Below are 18,410 nucleotides of genomic sequence, written 5' to 3'. Positions count from 1 at the left end.
AAAATAGATACCTATACATCTATATTTGTCAGCGTGTATAGCCTTTTGCATCTGCAAATACTTAAAACACTATTGTACTTGTTAAACTAGTTAAATTACACACTTGTAAGACTATTGCGTGGTATGACTCGATTGGCAGTAGACCACTGTATTCCCAGAAGGACTTACTGCAGACAGTTTCCTGCACGTCTAATCCTTGATTTTATCATAATTACTCTTTTAAATACGTAGAGCTAAAGTTATATCTTTGTGAAACCTGTCTGAATGGAATAGCGTCATAGCGAACATATAGCTACACTAAAGACTTTTAAAAGCGCATGCTTTGGTACTACCATTTAAGTCTCACATCTTTGACGGTTGCGTCGTCCCCACTATTCTGAAGAACCCCGGTAACCCTACTGGGGCTATGCGTCTATAAAATTCACGAGGACTTTTAATCAGGAGACACCTAAATGCCAATGCTAAAAGTAACCTCATTTCTACCGCCTCACAACATTAATGCAAAAATAATTTTTATCAGTACGAATTTTATCCAAAAAATCCTCACTTAGATTAGCTTTTATAAACGATTAATAGTTCTAATCATTGATACAATTAGTCTTTTTGTAATTATTCGTGTAAAAAATAAGCACGATCTATTACGACTTAAATATTTCAGTCAGCAAAGTGCCAAAAGTTTGTCTTTAAAGATATAAAATAGATAATCAGAGAATGAGCTTTCAGCATTCACCTTGGTTGGCAAAGTTATTTGAAACAACTCTTTTCTATATTCATTGATTTATATTGATTATCTCTAGGCGATGTTGTTGTACTTTTAGAGAAATCTCAGCTATTATGATACGTGTCGTTTCATTACATTATAAATCAATATCGAAAAACACCCTATTGTGGCAACACTGCAGACAGTTTCCTGTAAGTCTAGTCATTGTTTGTATCATAATTACCCTTTCAATTACACGTAATTATTCGTGTAAAAATAAGGACGATCTTTTACGACTTATATATTTTAGTCAGCAAAGTGCCAAAAATTTGTTTTTAAAGATATAAAATAGATAATCAGAGAATGAGCTTTTAGCATTCACTTTGTTTGGCAAAGTTATTTGAAACAACTCTTTTCTTTATTCACTGATTTATATTGATTATCTCTAGCAGATGTTGTTGTAATTTTAGAGAAATCTATACTATTATGATACGCGTCGTTTCATTACATTACAAATCATTATCGAAAATCACCCTACTGTGGCAACATATCTCAATCAACAATGCCACTTAGATAAAACTTGGTGCAGCTATAACTCCAGTTGACTTATAGTACGATGCGTAATATATGTAGAAACGCACGTTTTAACGATTTACAATGACTTACAATAAACGTTATTCATAGTTCTTCCAAACTTAATTTCTCACCAATGCTATATTTCTCAGGACGTATGACATGGATTATGTTCACTGCAAGCCAATCACAGTGGTGAAATATCTCGAAATATATCGTTAGGTGTTGAAAAACCAAATTGATCAAGAATTGTAGCGAGTTGATTTGGCTACAGTGTGTTTGCATTTGCTTCATTTCCGATTTTTGGCAATATTTTCTTATCACATAAAAAGGAAGGAAGCAATGTTAGTAGTTCAAAGATACCGTGGTCAACATCGATGCTATACTCGTTAAAATACATGACTTCCAATGAGCTACATTAGAATTCTTGAAAACCCGATAACTTCAAGCTTTTGTAACAAATGAACTGTTTTGAGAAAGCTTGTAATCATTTGTATGATGAATTTCTGATGGCAATGAAAAGGAAAAACAAAGTGAATATTTACTTAAAAACATTACTCAATTATTTCAGAATGATTTAAATTATTCATAAACATGGTAATCACAAAAGCTTGGAGTTCTGTTGACCTTGACTGGCGTCGTAAATAGAAGAATTCTCACTGATAGAAATTTCGTATTTGTTGTTTAACTACAATGTCGTTTCTCTTAGCTACATTTACTTTAATATTTATTGATTTTAAAATTTATTGATCATAATGCAAATCTTTATAAAAAAAGACATCATTAAGCAAATGAAAGTTTAAGTATAAAAGAGTCAACATACATAAGATAGATACCACGTATTTCATAGTTGTATCACTATATGACCGCATTAAATGCTATATTTAATAATGTTACAAACATTTTGGTACTGTTAAATAATATTTCATCGTGTGCTATATACGCATAATATTCTAACACGATTATTCAAATATGGTCAAGATTTGTTTCCAGAAATATATGATAAAAATTAGATACCTATACATCTATATTTGTCAGCGTGTATAGCCTTTTGCATCTGCAAATATTTAAAACACTATTGTACTTGTTAAACTAGTTAAATTACACACTTGCAAGACTATTGCGTGGTATGACTCGATTGGCAGTAGACCACTGTATTCCCAGAAGGACTTACTGCAGGCAGTTTCCTGCACGTCTAATCCTTGATTTTATCATAATTACCCTTTTAAATACGTAGAGCTAAAGTTATATCTTTGTGAAACCTGTCTGAATGGAATAGCGTCATAGTGAACATATAGCTACACTTAAGATATTTCTAAAAGCGCATGCTTTGGTACTAACATTTAGGTCTCAAATCTTTGACGGTTGCGTCGTCCGCACCATTCTGAACAACCTGGAGCCCCTACTGGCGCTATGCTCTATAAAATTCACGAGGAATTTTAATCAGGAGACACCTTAATGCCAATGCTAAAAGTAACCTCATTTCTACCGCCTCATAGCATTAATGCAATATAATTTTTATCAGTTTAATTTTATCCAAAAAATCCTCATTTAGATTAACTTTTATAAACGATTAATAGTTTTAATCATTGATACAATTAGTCTTTTTGTAATTATTCGTGTAAAAAATAAGGACGATCTATTACGACTTAAACATTTTAGTCAGCAAAGTGCCAAAAATTTGTTTTTAAAGATATAAAATAGATAATCAGAGTATGAGCTTTCAGCATTCCCCTTGGTTGGCAAAGTTATTTGAAACAACTCTTTTCTCTATTCAATGATTTATATTGATTATCTCTAGCCAAATGTTGTTGTATTTTTAGAGAAGTTTATACTATTTTGATACGCATCGTTTCATTACATTATAAATCAATATCGAAAAACACCCTACTGTGGCAACACTGCAGACAGTTTCCTGTACGTCTAATCCTTGATTATATCATAATTACACTTTTAAATACGCGTAATTATTCGTGTAAAAATAAGGACGATCTATTACGACTTATATATTTCAGTCAGCAAAGTGCCAAAAATTTGTTAATAAAGATATAAAATAGATAATCAGAGAATGAGCTTTCAGCATTCAACTTGGTTGGCAAAGTTATTTGAAACAACTCTTTTCTTTATTAACTGATTAATATTGATTATCTCTAGCCGGATGTTATATTTTTTGAGAAATCTATACTATTATGATACGCGACGTTTCATTACATTATAAATCAATATCGAAAAACACCCTAATGTGGCAACACATCTCGATCAACAATGCCACTTAGATAAAACTTGGTGCAGCTATAACTCCAGTTTACTTATAGTACGATGCGTAATATATGTAGAAACGCACGTTTTAACAATTTACAATGACTTACAGTAAACGTTATTCATAGTTCTTTCAAACTTAAATTTCTCACCAATGCTATATTTCTCGAGTCGTATGAGATAGATTATGCTCACCGCAAGCCAATCACAGTGGAGAAATATCTCGAAATGTATCGTTAGGTGCTGTAAAACCAAGTTGATCAAGAATTGTAGCGAGTTGATTTGGCCACAGTGTGTTTGCATTTGCTTCATTTCTGATTTTTGGCAATATTTTCTTATCACATAAAAAGGAAGGAAGCAATGTTAGTAGTTTAAAGATACCGGGGTCAACATCGATGCTCTATTCGTTAAAATACATTAAAATTCCAATGAGCTACAGTAGAATTCTTGAAAACCCGATAACTTCAAGCTTTTGTAACAAATCTACTGTTTTGAGAAAGCTTGTAATCAAGTGAATATTTACTTAAAAACATTACTCAATTATTTCAGAATGATTTAAATTATTCATAAACATTATGGTAATCACAAAATCTTGGAGTTCTATTGACCTTCACTGGCGTCGTAAATAGAAGAATAATTCTCACTCATAGAAATTTCGTATTTGTTGTTTAAATTACAATGTCGTTTGTCTTAGCTACATTTACTTTAATATTTATTGATTTTAAAATTTATTGATCGTATTGCAAATCTTTATAATGATAGATATTACGTATTTCACAGTTGAATTACCGCATGTATTGGCAAGGTTTATGATTATTACTAACATTTGTTTACCATTGAAATAATGTTTGATCATTCTATATACACGCAAAACCCTCACTCGCACTATTTCTCAAATATGATCAAGATTTATTTCTAGAAATATTCGATAAAAGTATATTCAATTACGTATAAAAGTATATTGGTCAGCGACTATAGCCTTATTGCATGAACAATATTAAACGCGGTAATTGAAAATAATGTTATGTTATTCAACATCGACATCATAATGAAAATTTCCCAGTGTTTATAGCTACTTATTAAGTACAAAATGCACATTCACGTCTTAAACAGCAAATAATTGGTTGTGCTGACACACTAGTAATAAAAATATGGTTACATGATGTCTTCTAGCTTTAAAACAGTTCTTAAAACTATTGCGTTGGTATTTTGGTTAAAAAATAGCTCTTTGTAAAATTTTTGGTTATTTTAGCCATCAACATTTATTTTGCTACACATTAGTATTCCCAGTATCTTAAAGCAATGATTAAATCACCAACCTGCCGTAAACATGAAGCAACTTCGTCATTAACTTTGGCATTTATCATTTCTGGCGGTACAACATGTCCTTGAGCTTGAACATGATTCGCAATAAAAAAATGTTACAATGTCCGGTGTTTCTGACACTACTTAGTCAGTGCTTATTTGCCTTTGATTTAAAATTTGACATTGATCACCACCATCGGGCACATCCATGTTTTAGAGAAACTAAAAAAACAATGATATAAAGAACATAAACTTTAACGTTTAGATTGTACAACGCAGGATGAAAGAAATGTGTAAACTTAAAATCACTGCAGTTGCACGATATAAGTATATAAGAAGTTTTTTATAACTACGTACGAGGGTAGAGCGAGCACTCAGGACATCATGGGCGTAGAAAGCACTGGGGGAGGGGGAGGCTGGATACCCCCTAACTTTTAGAAGCTGAGACAACCTACAAGATAAAACCTCTAAGTAGTAATTACAGAAAAAATTCATGTAAAAAGTTAAAATTATAAATCTTCAAAGACTTGCATCTTTGGCGATCACTGTTGAGCGAACCTGACTTCAAACATGTTCCTACCCTCCTGCAAGACTGACAAATTACTCCATAGAGCATTACCAAAGAAATTCTTTATTGGTGAATACTGTCTAGCTCACAAAATTTCTAAGGTATGACCACTGGGATAATATACACAATTTTATACCAGATTTGGTCAAATGACCTAAAATACTCCCCCTATTTTAAGCTCGCTGCTCGTCAGACCTAACCTAATAAATATTGCAAGAATAGCCACAACAGGTATGAGTGGGTCTGAATTCAAAACATAAGGAGTATTTTGAAAGGACGTAACAATGAATCTTATTTTTGTTCATTTTCATAAATATGTATTTTCAAAATTTTTTCTCAAAATTAAATGACATTCTGCCAATTTTAACAAGTTTTTCTTCTTACAAAATACGAAATGTTGAGAGAAACTTCCAAACAGTAAATGTTGAGAGAAACTTCCTAACAGTAATAACTAATTCATAAGAATGTGCCTAAGAAATTAAGTACTGTGAAGTATATTTGAAAATCTTTGGAGAAAATAAGTGCCCATAGCAATGCATTAAGACAACTGCCGCATATCACAAAGAACCATGTCGAAAATACTACAATTGAAACCTTTTCAATGGGCTAAAATCAAGTCTTACCAATTAAGACTGGTATTCTTTAACTATATTTCAATAAACAATATGTAATAATAAATAGTTGTAATTGCTAAATAAAAAATACTGATGATCAAACAAGTCAATGTATAGAATTGTTAAAAATTAATTAATACTGCATAAAGTATAATATCTTATCTAAAATGAAGCCTAAATCTAAAAAAATAATTTAACAGGAAAATTTCAGTTTTAAATGTATATAACTATAATAAATTATGTAATATATGTAAACTTTCCCTAATTTTAATAATATATGTAACCTTTCCAAAATTTTTATTACATTTAGGAACATTCCAAATTTTGCCAGCAAAAGTTTACCATGTAAGATTGGGCTAAAACATTTTACATTAAAGATTAATTCAACAAGTTCCATGTAAGTACAGTCAAACTTGTATAAAGGTAAAGATAATTTTAACAAGTTCCATGTATGTAAGTACAGTCAAACTTGTATAAAACTAAAGATAAATTCAACAAGTTCCATGTATGTAAGGACAGTCAAACTTGTATAAAGCTAATGATAAATTCAACAAATTCCACGGAGGTAAGTACAGTCAAACTTGGTATAAAGCTAAAGATAATTTTAACAAGTTCCACGGATGTAAGTACAGTCAAACTTGTATAAAGCTAAAGATAAATTCAACAACTTCCATGTATGTAAGTACAGTCAAACTTGTATAAAGCTAAAGATAAATTCAACAAGCTCCATGGATGTAATTACAGTCAAACTTGTATAAAGCTAAAGATAAATTCAACAAGTTCCATGTATGTAAGTACAGTCAAACTTGTATAAAGCTAAAGATAAATTCAACAAGCTCCATGGATGTAAGTACAGTCAAACTTGTATAAAGCTAAAGATAAATTCAACAAATTCCACGAATGTAAGTACAGTCAAACTTGGTATAAAGCTAAAGATAAATTTAACAAGTTCCACGGATGTAAGTACAGTCAAACTTGTATAAAGCTAAAGATAAATTCAACAACTTCCATGTATGTAAATACAGTCAAACTTGTATAAAGCTAAAGATAATTTCAACAAGTTCCATGTATGTAAGGACAGTCAAACTTGTATAAAACTAAAGATAATTTCAACAAGTTCCATGTATGTAAGTACAATCAAACTTGTATAAACTAAAGATAAATTCAACAAGTTCCATGAATGTAAGTACAGTCAAACTTGTATAAAGGTAAAGATAATTTCAACAAGTTCCATGTATGTAAGGACAGTCAAACTTGTATAAAACTAAAGATAAATTCAACAAGTTCCATGTATGTAAGTACAATCAAACTTGTATGAAACTAAAGATAAATTCAACAAATTCCACGGATGTAAGTACAGTCAAACTTGGTATAAAGCTAAAGATAAATTTAACAAGTTCCATGTATGTAAGTACAGTCAAACTTGTATAAAACTAAAGATAAATTCAACAAGTTCCACGGATGTAAGTACAGTCAAACTTGTATAAAGCTAAAGATAATTTCAACAAAGTTACATGTATGTAAGTACAGTCAAACTTTTATAAAGCTAAAGATAAATTCAACAAGTTCCATGTATGTAAGTACATTCAAACTTGTATAAAACTAAAGATAAATTCAACAAGTTCCATGTATGTAAGGACAGTCAAACTTGTATAAAGGTAAAGATAATTTCAACAAGTTCCATGTATGTAAGTACAGTCAAACTTGTATAAAACTAAAGATAAATTCAACAAGTTCCATGTATGTAAGGACAGTCAAACTTGTATAAAGCTAAAGATAAATTTAACAAGTTCCACGGATGTAAGTACAGTCAAACTTGGTATAAAGCTAAAGATAAATTTAACAAGTTCCACGGATGTAAGTACAGTCAAACTTCTGTAAAGCTAAAGATAATTTCAAGAAGTTACATGTATGTAAGTACAGTCAAACTTTTATAAAGCTAAAGATAAATTCAACAAGTTCCACAGATGTAAGTACAGTCAAACTTGAATAAAGCTAAAGATAATTTCAACAAGTTCCATGTATGTAAGTACAGTCAAACTTGTATAAAGCTTAAGATAAATTCAACAAGTTCCATGGATTTAAGTACAATCAAACTTGTATAAAGCTAAAGATAAATTCAACAAGTTCCACGGATGTAAGTACAGTGAAACTTGTATAAAGCTAAAGATAAATTCAACAAGTTCCATGGATGTAAGTACAGTCAAACTTTTATAAAGCTAAAGATAAATTCAACAAGCTCCATGGATGTAAGTACAGTCAAACTTGTATAAAGCTAAAGATAAATTCAACAAGTTCCACAGATGTAAGTACAGTCAAACTTGAATAAAGCTAAAGATAATTTCAACAAGTTCCATGTATGTAAGTACAGTCAAACTTGTATAAAGCTTAAGATAAATTCAACAAGTTCCATGGATGTAAGTACAATCAAACTTGTATAAAGCTAAAGATAAATTCAACAAGTTCCACGGATGTAAGTACAGTGAAACTTGTATAAAGCTAAAGATAAATTCAACAAGTTCCACGGATGTAAGTACAGTCAAACTGGTATAAAGCCAAAGATAAATTCAACAAGTTCCATGTATGTAAATACAGTCAAACTTGTATAAAGCTAAAGATAATTTACACAAGTATAATGTATGTAAGGACAGTCAAACTTGTATAAAACTAAAGATAAATTCAACAAGATCCATGTATGTAAGGACAGTCAAACTTGTATAAAACTAAAGATAATTTCAACAAGTTCCATGTATGTAAGGACAGTCAAACTTGTATAAAACTAAAGATAAATTCAACAAGTTCCATGGATGTAAGTACAGTCAAACTTGTATAAAACTAAAGATAAATTCAACAAGATCCATGTATGTAAGGGCAGTCAAACTTGTATAAAACTAAAGATAATTTCAACAAGTTCCATGTATGTAAGGACAGTCAAACTTGTATAAAACTAAAGATAAATTCAACAAGTTCCACGTATGTAAGTACAGTCAAACTTGTATAAAGCTAAAGATAATTTCAACAAGATCCATGTATGTAAGGACAGTCAAACTTGTATAAAACTAAAGATAAATTCAACAAGATCCATGTATGTAAGGACAGTCAAACTTGTATAAAACTAAAGATAATTTCAACAAGTTCCATGGATGTAAGAACAGTCAAACTTGTATAAAGCTAAAGATAAATTCAACAAGTTCCATGTATGTAAGTACAGTCAAACTTGTATAAAGCTAAAGATAATTTCAACAAGTTCCATGTATGTAAGTACAGTCAAACTTGTATAAAGCTAAAGATAAATTCAACAAGTTCCATGTATGTAAGTACAGTCAAACTTGTATAAAACTAAAGATAAATTCAACAAGTTCCACGTATGTAAGTACAGTCAAACTTGTATAAAGCTAAAGATAATTTCAACAAGTTCCATGTATGTAAGTACAGTCAAGCTTGTATAAAACTAAAGAAAAATTTAACAAGATCCATGTATGTAAGGACAGTCAAACTTGTATAAAACTAAAGATAAATTCAACAAGTTCCATGTATGTAAATACAGTCAAACTTGTATAAAGCTAAAGATAATTTCAACAAGTTCCATGTATGTAAGTACAGTCAAACTTGTATAAAACTAAAGATAAATTCAACAAGTTCCATGTATGTAAGTACAGTCAAACTTGTAAAAAGCTAAAGATAAATTCAACAAGTTCCATGGATGTAAGAACAGTCAAACTTGTATAAAGCTAAAGATAAATTCAACAAGTTCCATGGATGTAAGTACAGTCAAACTTGGTATAAAGCTAAAGATAAATTCAACAAGTTCCACGGATGTAAGTACAGTCAAACTTGTATAAAGCTAAAGATAATTTCAACAAGTTACATGTATGTAAGTACAGTCAAACTTTTATAAAGCTAAAGATAAATTCAACAAGTTCCATGTATGTAAGTACATTCAAACTTGTATAAAACTAAAGATAAATTCAACAAGTTCCATGTATGTAAGGACAGTCAAACTTGTATAAAGGTAAAGATAATTTCAACAAGTTCCATGTATGTAAGTACAGTCAAACTTGTATAAAACTAAAGATAAATTCAACAAGTTCCATGTATGTAAGGACAGTCAAACTTTTATAAAGCTAAAGATAAATTCAACAAATTCCACGGATGTAAGTACAGTCAAACTTCTATAAAGCTAAAGATAATTTCAACAAGTTACATGTATGTAAGTACAGTCAAACTTTTATAAAGCTAAAGATAAATTCAACAAGTTCCACAGATGTAAGTACAGTCAAACTTGAATAAAGCTAAAGATAATTTCAACAAGTTCCATGTATGTAAGTACAGTAAAACTTGTATAAAGCATAAGATAAATTCAACAAGTTCCATGGATGTAAGTAAAATCAAACTTGTATAAAGCTAAAGATAAATTCAACAAGTTCCACGGATGTAAGTACAGTCAAACTTGTATAAAGCTGAAGATAAATTCAACAAGTTCCACGGATGTAAGTACAGTCAAACTGGTATAAAGCCAAAGATAAATTCAACAAGTTCCATGTATGTAAATACAGTCAAACTTGTATAAAGCTAAAGATAATTTCAACAAGTTCCATGTATGTAAGGACAGTCAAACTTGTATAAAACTAAAGATAAATTCAACAAGATCCATGTATGTAAGTACAGTCAAACTTGTATAAAGCTAAAGATAATTTCAACAAGTTCCATGTATGTAAGGACAGTCAAACTTGTATAAAGCTAAAGATAAATTCAACAAGTTTCATGTATGTAAGGACAGTCAAACTTGTATAAAACTAAAGATAAATTCAACAAGTTCCATGTATGTAAATACAGTCAAACTTGTATAAAGCTAAAGATAATTTCAACAAGTTCCATGTATGTAAGTACAGTCAAACTTGTATAAAACTAAAGATAAATTCAACAAGTTCCATGTATGTAAGTACAGTCAAACTTGTAAAAAGCTAAAGATAAATTCAACAAGTTCCATGGATGTAAGAACAGTCAAACTTGTATAAAGCTAAAGATAAATTCAACAAGTTCCATGGATGTAAGTACAGTCAAACTTGGTATAAAGCTAAAGATAAATTCAACAAGTTCCACGGATGTAAGTACAGTCAAACTTGTATAAAGCTAAAGATAATTTCAACAAAGTTACATGTATGTAAGTACAGTCAAACTTTTATAAAGCTAAAGATAAATTCAACAAGTTCCATGTATGTAAGTACATTCAAACTTGTATAAAACTAAAGATAAATTCAACAAGTTCCATGTATGTAAGGACAGTCAAACTTGTATAAAGGTAAAGATAATTTCAACAAGTTCCATGTATGTAAGTACAGTCAAACTTGTATAAAACTAAAGATAAATTCAACAAGTTCCATGTATGTAAGGACAGTCAAACTTTTATAAAGCTAAAGATAAATTCAACAAATTCCACGGATGTAAGTACAGTCAAACTTCTATAAAGCTAAAGATAATTTCAACAAGTTACATGTATGTAAGTACAGTCAAACTTTTATAAAGCTAAAGATAAATTCAACAAGTTCCACAGATGTAAGTACAGTCAAACTTGAATAAAGCTAAAGATAATTTCAACAAGTTCCATGTATGTAAGTACAGTAAAACTTGTATAAAGCATAAGATAAATTCAACAAGTTCCATGGATGTAAGTAAAATCAAACTTGTATAAAGCTAAAGATAAATTCAACAAGTTCCACGGATGTAAGTACAGTCAAACTTGTATAAAGCTAAAGATAAATTCAACAAGTTCCACGGATGTAAGTACAGTCAAACTGGTATAAAGCTAAAGATAAATTCAACAAGTTCCATGTATGTAAATACAGTCAAACTTGTATAAAGCTAAAGATAATTTCAACAAGTTCCATGTATGTAAGGACAGTCAAACTTGTATAAAACTAAAGATAAATTCAACAAGTTCCATGTATGTAAGTACAGTCAAACTTGTATAAAGCTAAAGATAATTTCAACAAGTTCCATGTATGTAAGGACAGTCAAACTTGTATAAAGCTAAAGATAAATTCAACAAGTTTCATGTATGTAAGGACAGTCAAACTTGTATAAAACTAAAGATAAATTCAACAAGTTCCATGGATGTAAGAACAGTCAAACTTGTATAAAGCTAAAGATAAATTCAACAAGTTCCATGGATGTAAGTACAGTCAAACTTGTATAAAGCTAAAGATAAATTCAACAAGTTCCACGGATGTAAGTACAGTCAAACTTGTATAAAGCTAAAGATAATTTCAACAAAGTTACATGTATGTAAGTACAGTCAAACTTTTATAAAGCTAAAGATAAATTCAACAAGTTCCATGGATGTAAGGACAGTCAAACTTGTATAAAACTAAAGATAAATTCAACAAGATCCATGTATGTAAGGACAGTCAAACTTGTATAAAACTAAAGATAATTTCAACAAGTTCCATGGATGTAAGAACAGTCAAACTTGTATAAAGCTAAAGATAAATTCAACAAGTTCCATGTATGTAAGTACAGTCAAACTTGTATAAAGCTAAAGATAATTTCAACAAGTTCCATGTATGTAAGTACAGTCAAACTTGTATAAAGCTAAAGATAAATTCAACAAGTTCCATGTATGTAAGTACAGTCAAACTTGTATAAAACTAAAGATAATTTCAACAAGTTCCATGTATGTAAGAACAGTCAAACTTGTATAAAGCTAAAGATAAATTCAACAAGTTCCATGTATGTAAGTACAGTCAAACTTGTATAAAGCTAAAGATAATTTCAACAAGTTCCATGTATGTAAGTACAGTCAAACTTGTATAAAGCTAAAGATAAATTCAACAAGTTCCATGGATGTAAGTACAGTCAAACTTGTATAAAACTAAAGATAAATTCAACAAGTTCCATGTATGTAAGTACAGTCAAACTTGTATAAAGCTAAAGATAATTTCAACAAGTTCCATGTATGTAAGTACAGTCAAACTTGTATAAAACTAAAGATAAATTCAACAAGTTCCATGTATGTAAGTACAGTCAAACTTGTAAAAAGCTAAAGATAAATTCAACAAGTTCCATGGATGTAAGAACAGTCAAACTTGTATAAAGCTAAAGATAAATTCAACAAGTTCCATGGATGTAAGTACAGTCAAACTTGGTATAAAGCTAAAGATAAATTCAACAAGTTCCACGGATGTAAGTACAGTCAAACTTGTATAAAGCTAAAGATAATTTCAACAAAGTTACATGTATGTAAGTACAGTCAAACTTTTATAAAGCTAAAGATAAATTCAACAAGTTCCATGTATGTAAGTACATTCAAACTTGTATAAAACTAAAGATAAATTCAACAAGTTCCATGTATGTAAGGACAGTCAAACTTGTATAAAGGTAAAGATAATTTCAACAAGTTCCATGTATGTAAGTACAGTCAAACTTGTATAAAACTAAAGATAAATTCAACAAGTTCCATGTATGTAAGGACAGTCAAACTTGTATAAAGCTAAAGATAAATTCAACAAGTTCCACGGATGTAAGTACAGTCAAACTTATAAAGCTAAAGATAATTTCAACAAGTTACATGTATGTAAGTACAGTCAAACTTTATAAAGCTAAAGATAAATTCAACAAGTTCCACAGATGTAAGTACAGTCAAACTTGAATAAAGCTAAAGATAATTTCAACAAGTTCCATGTATGTAAGTACAGTCAAACTTGTATAAAGCATAAGATAAATTCAACAAGTTCCATGGATGTAAGTAAAATCAAACTTGTATAAAGCTAAAGATAAATTCAACAAGTTCCACGGATGTAAGTACAGTCAAACTTGTATAAAGCTAAAGATAAATTCAACAAGTTCCACGGATGTAAGTACAGTCAAACTGGTATAAAGCCAAAGATAAATTCAACAAGTTCCATGTATGTAAATACAGTCAAACTTGTATAAAGCTAAAGATAATTTCAACAAGTTCCATGTATGTAAGGACAGTCAAACTTGTATAAAACTAAAGATAAATTCAACAAGATCCATGTATGTAAGTACAGTCAAACTTGTATAAAGCTAAAGATAATTTCAACAAGTTCCATGTATGTAAGGACAGTCAAACTTGTATAAAGCTAAAGATAAATTCAACAAGTTCCATGTATGTAAGGACAGTCAAACTTGTATAAACTAAAGATAAATTCAACAAGTTCCATGGATGTAAGAACAGTCAAACTTGTATAAAGCTAAAGATAAACAAAAGTTCCATGTATGTAAGTACAGTCAAACTTTATAAAGCTAAAGATAAATTCAACAAGTTCCATGGATGTAAGGACAGTCAAACTTGTATAAAGCTAAAGATAAATTCAACAAATTCCACGGATGTAAGTACAGTCAAACTTGTATAAAGCTAAAGATAATTTCAACAAGTTACATGTATGTAAGTACAGTCAAACTTTATAAAGCTAAAGATAAATTCAACAAGTTCCACAGATGTAAGTACAGTCAAACTTGAATAAAGCTAAAGATAATTTCAACAAGTTCCATGTATGTAAGTACAGTAAAACTTGTATAAAACTAAAGAAAAATTTAACAAGTTCCATGTATGTAAGGACAGTCAAACTTGTATAAAACTAAAGATAAATTCAACAAGTTCCATGTATGTAAATACAGTCAAACTTGTATAAAGCTAAAGATAATTTCAACAAGTTCCATGTATGTAAGTACAGTCAAACTTGTATAAAACTAAAGATAAATTCAACAAGTTCCATGTATGTAAGTACAGTCAAACTTGTATAAAACTAAAGATAAATTCAACAAGTTCCATGTATGTAAGGACAGTCAAACTTGTATAAAACTAAAGATAAATTCAACAAGTTCCATGTATGTAAGTACAGTCAAACTTGTATAAAGGTAAAGATAATTTCAACAAGTTCCACGTATGTAAGTACAGTCAAACTTGTATAAAACTAAAGATAAATTCAACAAGTTCCATGTATGTAAGGACAGTCAAACTTGTATAAAACTAAAGATAAATTCAACAAGTTCCATGGATGTAAGAACAGTCAAACTTGTATAAAGCTAAAGATAAATTCAACAAGTTCCATTGATGTAAGTACAGTCAAACTTGGTATAAAGCTAAAGATAAATTCAACAAGTTCCACGGATGTAAGTACAGTCAAACTTGTATGAAGCTAAAGATAATTTCAACAAAGTTACATGTATGTAAGTACAGTCAAACTTTTATAAAGCTAAAGATAAATTCAACAAGTTCCATGTATGTAAGTACATTCAAACTTGTATAAAACTAAAGATAAATTCAACAAGTTCCATGTATGTAAGTACAGTCAAACTTCTATAAAGCTAAAGATAATTTCAACAAGTTACATGTATGTAAGTACAGTCAAACTTTATAAAGCTAAAGATAAATTCAACAAGTTCCACAGATATAAGTACAGTCAAACTTGAATAAAGCTAAAGATAATTTCAACAAGTTCCATGTATGTAAGTACAGTAAACTTGTATAAAGCTTAAGATAAATTCAACAAGTTCCATGGATGTAAGTACAATCAAACTTGTATAAAGCTAAAGATAAATTCAACAAGTTCCACGGATGTAAGTACAGTGAAACTTGTATAAAGCTAAAGATAAATTCAACAAGTTCCACAGATATAAGTACAGTCAAACTTTAATAAAGCTAAAGATAATTTCAACAAGTTCCATGTATGTAAGTACAGTAAAACTTGTATAAAGCTTAAGATAAATTCAACAAGTTCCATGGATGTAAGTACAATCAAACTTGTATAAAGCTAAAGATAAATTCAACAAGTTCCACGGATGTAAGTACAGTGAAACTTGTATAAAGCTAAAGATAAATTCAACAAGTTCCATGGATGTAAGTACAGTCAAACTTTTATAAAGCTAAAGATAAATTCAACAAGTTCCACGAATGTAGGTACAGTTAAACTTGTATAAAGCTAAAGACAAATTCAACAAGTTCCACGAATGTAAGTACAGTCAAACTTGTATAAAGCTAAAGATAAATTCAACAAGTTCCATGGATGTAAGTACAGTCAAACTTTTATAAAGCCAAAGATAATTTCAACAAGTTCCAAAGACGTAAGTACAGTCAAACTTTTTTAAAGCTAAAGAAAAATTCAATAAGTTCCATGTATGTAAGTACAGTCAAACTTGTATAAAGCGAACGTGTATAGAGTCCCAACTTTCATTTCACATAATTATTTTATCACAATGAACCTACATATGCATATTAAGCTGACACCTCCATTAAACGGTAAATTGTCTGTTCACCAAAGTTGTAAGGTTTGGATATATCTCTATTGCTAATTAAATATATCCTATTTTATATTCAAGTTGTGGTTGACTTATACTAATGCTTACTTTGGAAAATATTTAAACACACAAATACGCGAATACAAACAAAAGAAATAAAGTACTTACAACTAAAATTTAAATTTGCAACTCTGGTAATGATTCAATAGATGTGCCTTTCAAAATCTTGGTTAGATCATGTTACTATGTTGGTCGATAGCTTTTGTCAGTTGTCACAAAACACACTAAGACCGTAGTTATAAAATATAATCAATAAATAGCTTAGTTGATAAATCATAAACATATAGGAGGTATAATAATAAATACGATGTTCTATCACAGTTTCTTATGATACAGAAAATGGAATCCATACGTATAGGTTTGGCTAATGTCCTTTGTTGTGCTTGAAACATAGATTTGACCGTCTTCAATAATGTGGAGTGTAAAAGCAATTGATCAAAAGTTAATTCAAAAATGAATTGTACTTACAGAAAATAATCAAAACACGCTACCAGCACTTCAAAATAAATCACATATCTGAAATAATCGAAAATGGAAAAGATAACGTTCGAATTCAACTTCTGCCTATCCGAAATGGAAGGCACACTCGGACATCTAGCAAAAGTAGGCGCATTCGGAAACTTCTTACGAAGATGATTTCCGACACCCGAGGTTTATTTTTCGTATTGTGTGGATTCTGCGTGTATGGGAGCGATAAATATCGCTGCATATAATTTAAATATAAACAACAGATAGACAAATGGTCGTGGTATTTTGAACAGACTATTGATCTAACCAAACTTAAAGGTAATTGCAGTATATTGTAGTATAATATATATTTATAATATTGATATGTTATTCGACATAGTTGCATTCAAGTAAACAAAGACAAATGGTCTCCTGTATGGTGGCCTATGAGTGCCATAGTAATTTCTAGTGTTTCCACTCCATTATTGGTATTATTTCATTTCTATTATTTTACAATTATAGTTTTGTTTCAGTTTTGTTTTGTTTAATTATTTTTTTTAACAGTTCAATTATAGTTTTGTTTCAGTTTTGTTTTGTTTAATTATTTTTTTAACAGTTTAATTATAGTTTTGTTTCAGTTTTGTTTTGTTTAATTATTTTTTTAACAGTTTAATTATAGTTTTGTTTCAGTTTTGTTTTGTTTAATTACTTTTTTAACAGTTCAATTATAGTTTTGTTTCAGTTTTGTTTTGTTTAATTATTTTTTTAACAGTTCAATTATAGTTTTGTTTCAGTTTTGTTTTATTTAATTATTTTTTTAACAGTTCAATTATAGTTTTGTTTCAGTTTTGTTTTGTTTAATTATTTTTTTAACAGTTCAATTATAGTTTTGTTTCAGTTTTGTTTTGTTTAAGTTTGGCTTTTTCTCCAAATCAGTTCAGTTTTCCAAAAATAAACTGAATCAATCATATGCCATGGCCTATGAGTGCCATAGCCCACAATTCCCTGTAATTCTTACCTCATAAACCCTATATTTCCATATTACATGAAGTGGGCTCTATACTTTATAAATATGGCGGAACGCATAAGGAACTCTGATTGGCACATGATTGGCCATATTTGCACGTGGGATATATTTTTGAATTTTGATTATTTATATTTATTTACACTTTGAAATTGCTACCATTCCGAAGGCTGTTTCTCTAAACTATGTCAAAACGAAATTTCAAGGAGGATTTTGCAAAGTTTAAGGAGCGAATCTCAAAAAAGAGAAGAAAAGAAGAAAAAAGTTCCAAGTCGGACATGGACTATATCACAGTTCAAAGATTATCGTCTCATGTCGAAGGAAGGTATCAAAAATACGCAAGGATTGGGCCGTTAGCAAGTGTTCCTTTTGGTGGAGAACCAACAATCGAAAATATTAAAGAGGCATGCAAGCGCTATTTCAACGTGGAAGACGGGTTGTGCTGTGATGTACTAGCTGGGGAGAGAGGGCCATCTTGGACTGAAACGAGTCAGATAAATAACTGGAAGGTAATCCATGTTCGTTTTATTGAGGGAAGTGATGAGAGCCAATTGTGTCATGAAAAGCCAGTAGAAATCAGTTTCAATCAACGGTGGAAAT

General features: G+C 29.9%; 1 protein-coding gene across 2 annotated transcripts in view; it reads right to left on the bottom strand.

Moving 5' to 3' along the window:
* LOC124457735 (apoptosis regulator BAX-like) overlaps positions 1–16,926 on the bottom strand; it is a 40,032-nt gene extending 23,106 nt beyond the window's left edge. Inside the window, exons 1-2 of one of the 2 annotated variants that reach the window (XM_047007925.1) lie at positions 16,808–16,926; positions 4,852–5,059 (exon numbers count right to left, since the gene is read on the bottom strand). In XM_047007925.1, the coding sequence (XP_046863881.1) occupies positions 4,852–4,899 (48 nt within the window). In that variant the 5' untranslated portion in view covers positions 4,900–5,059; positions 16,808–16,926. The remainder of the gene's footprint in view (positions 1–4,851; positions 5,060–16,807) is intronic. The other variant, XM_047007923.1, reaches the window with a different exon arrangement.
* Between the last annotated feature and the right edge of the window lie 1,484 nt (positions 16,927–18,410).

The sequence above is a fragment of the Xenia sp. Carnegie-2017 genome, unplaced genomic scaffold (genome assembly GCF_021976095.1).
Source record: "Xenia sp. Carnegie-2017 unplaced genomic scaffold, XeniaSp_v1 HiC_scaffold_6, whole genome shotgun sequence".
NCBI classification, from domain to species: domain Eukaryota; kingdom Metazoa; phylum Cnidaria; class Anthozoa; order Malacalcyonacea; family Xeniidae; genus Xenia; species Xenia sp. Carnegie-2017.
This window is presented reverse-complemented; position numbering and strand designations above follow the sequence as displayed.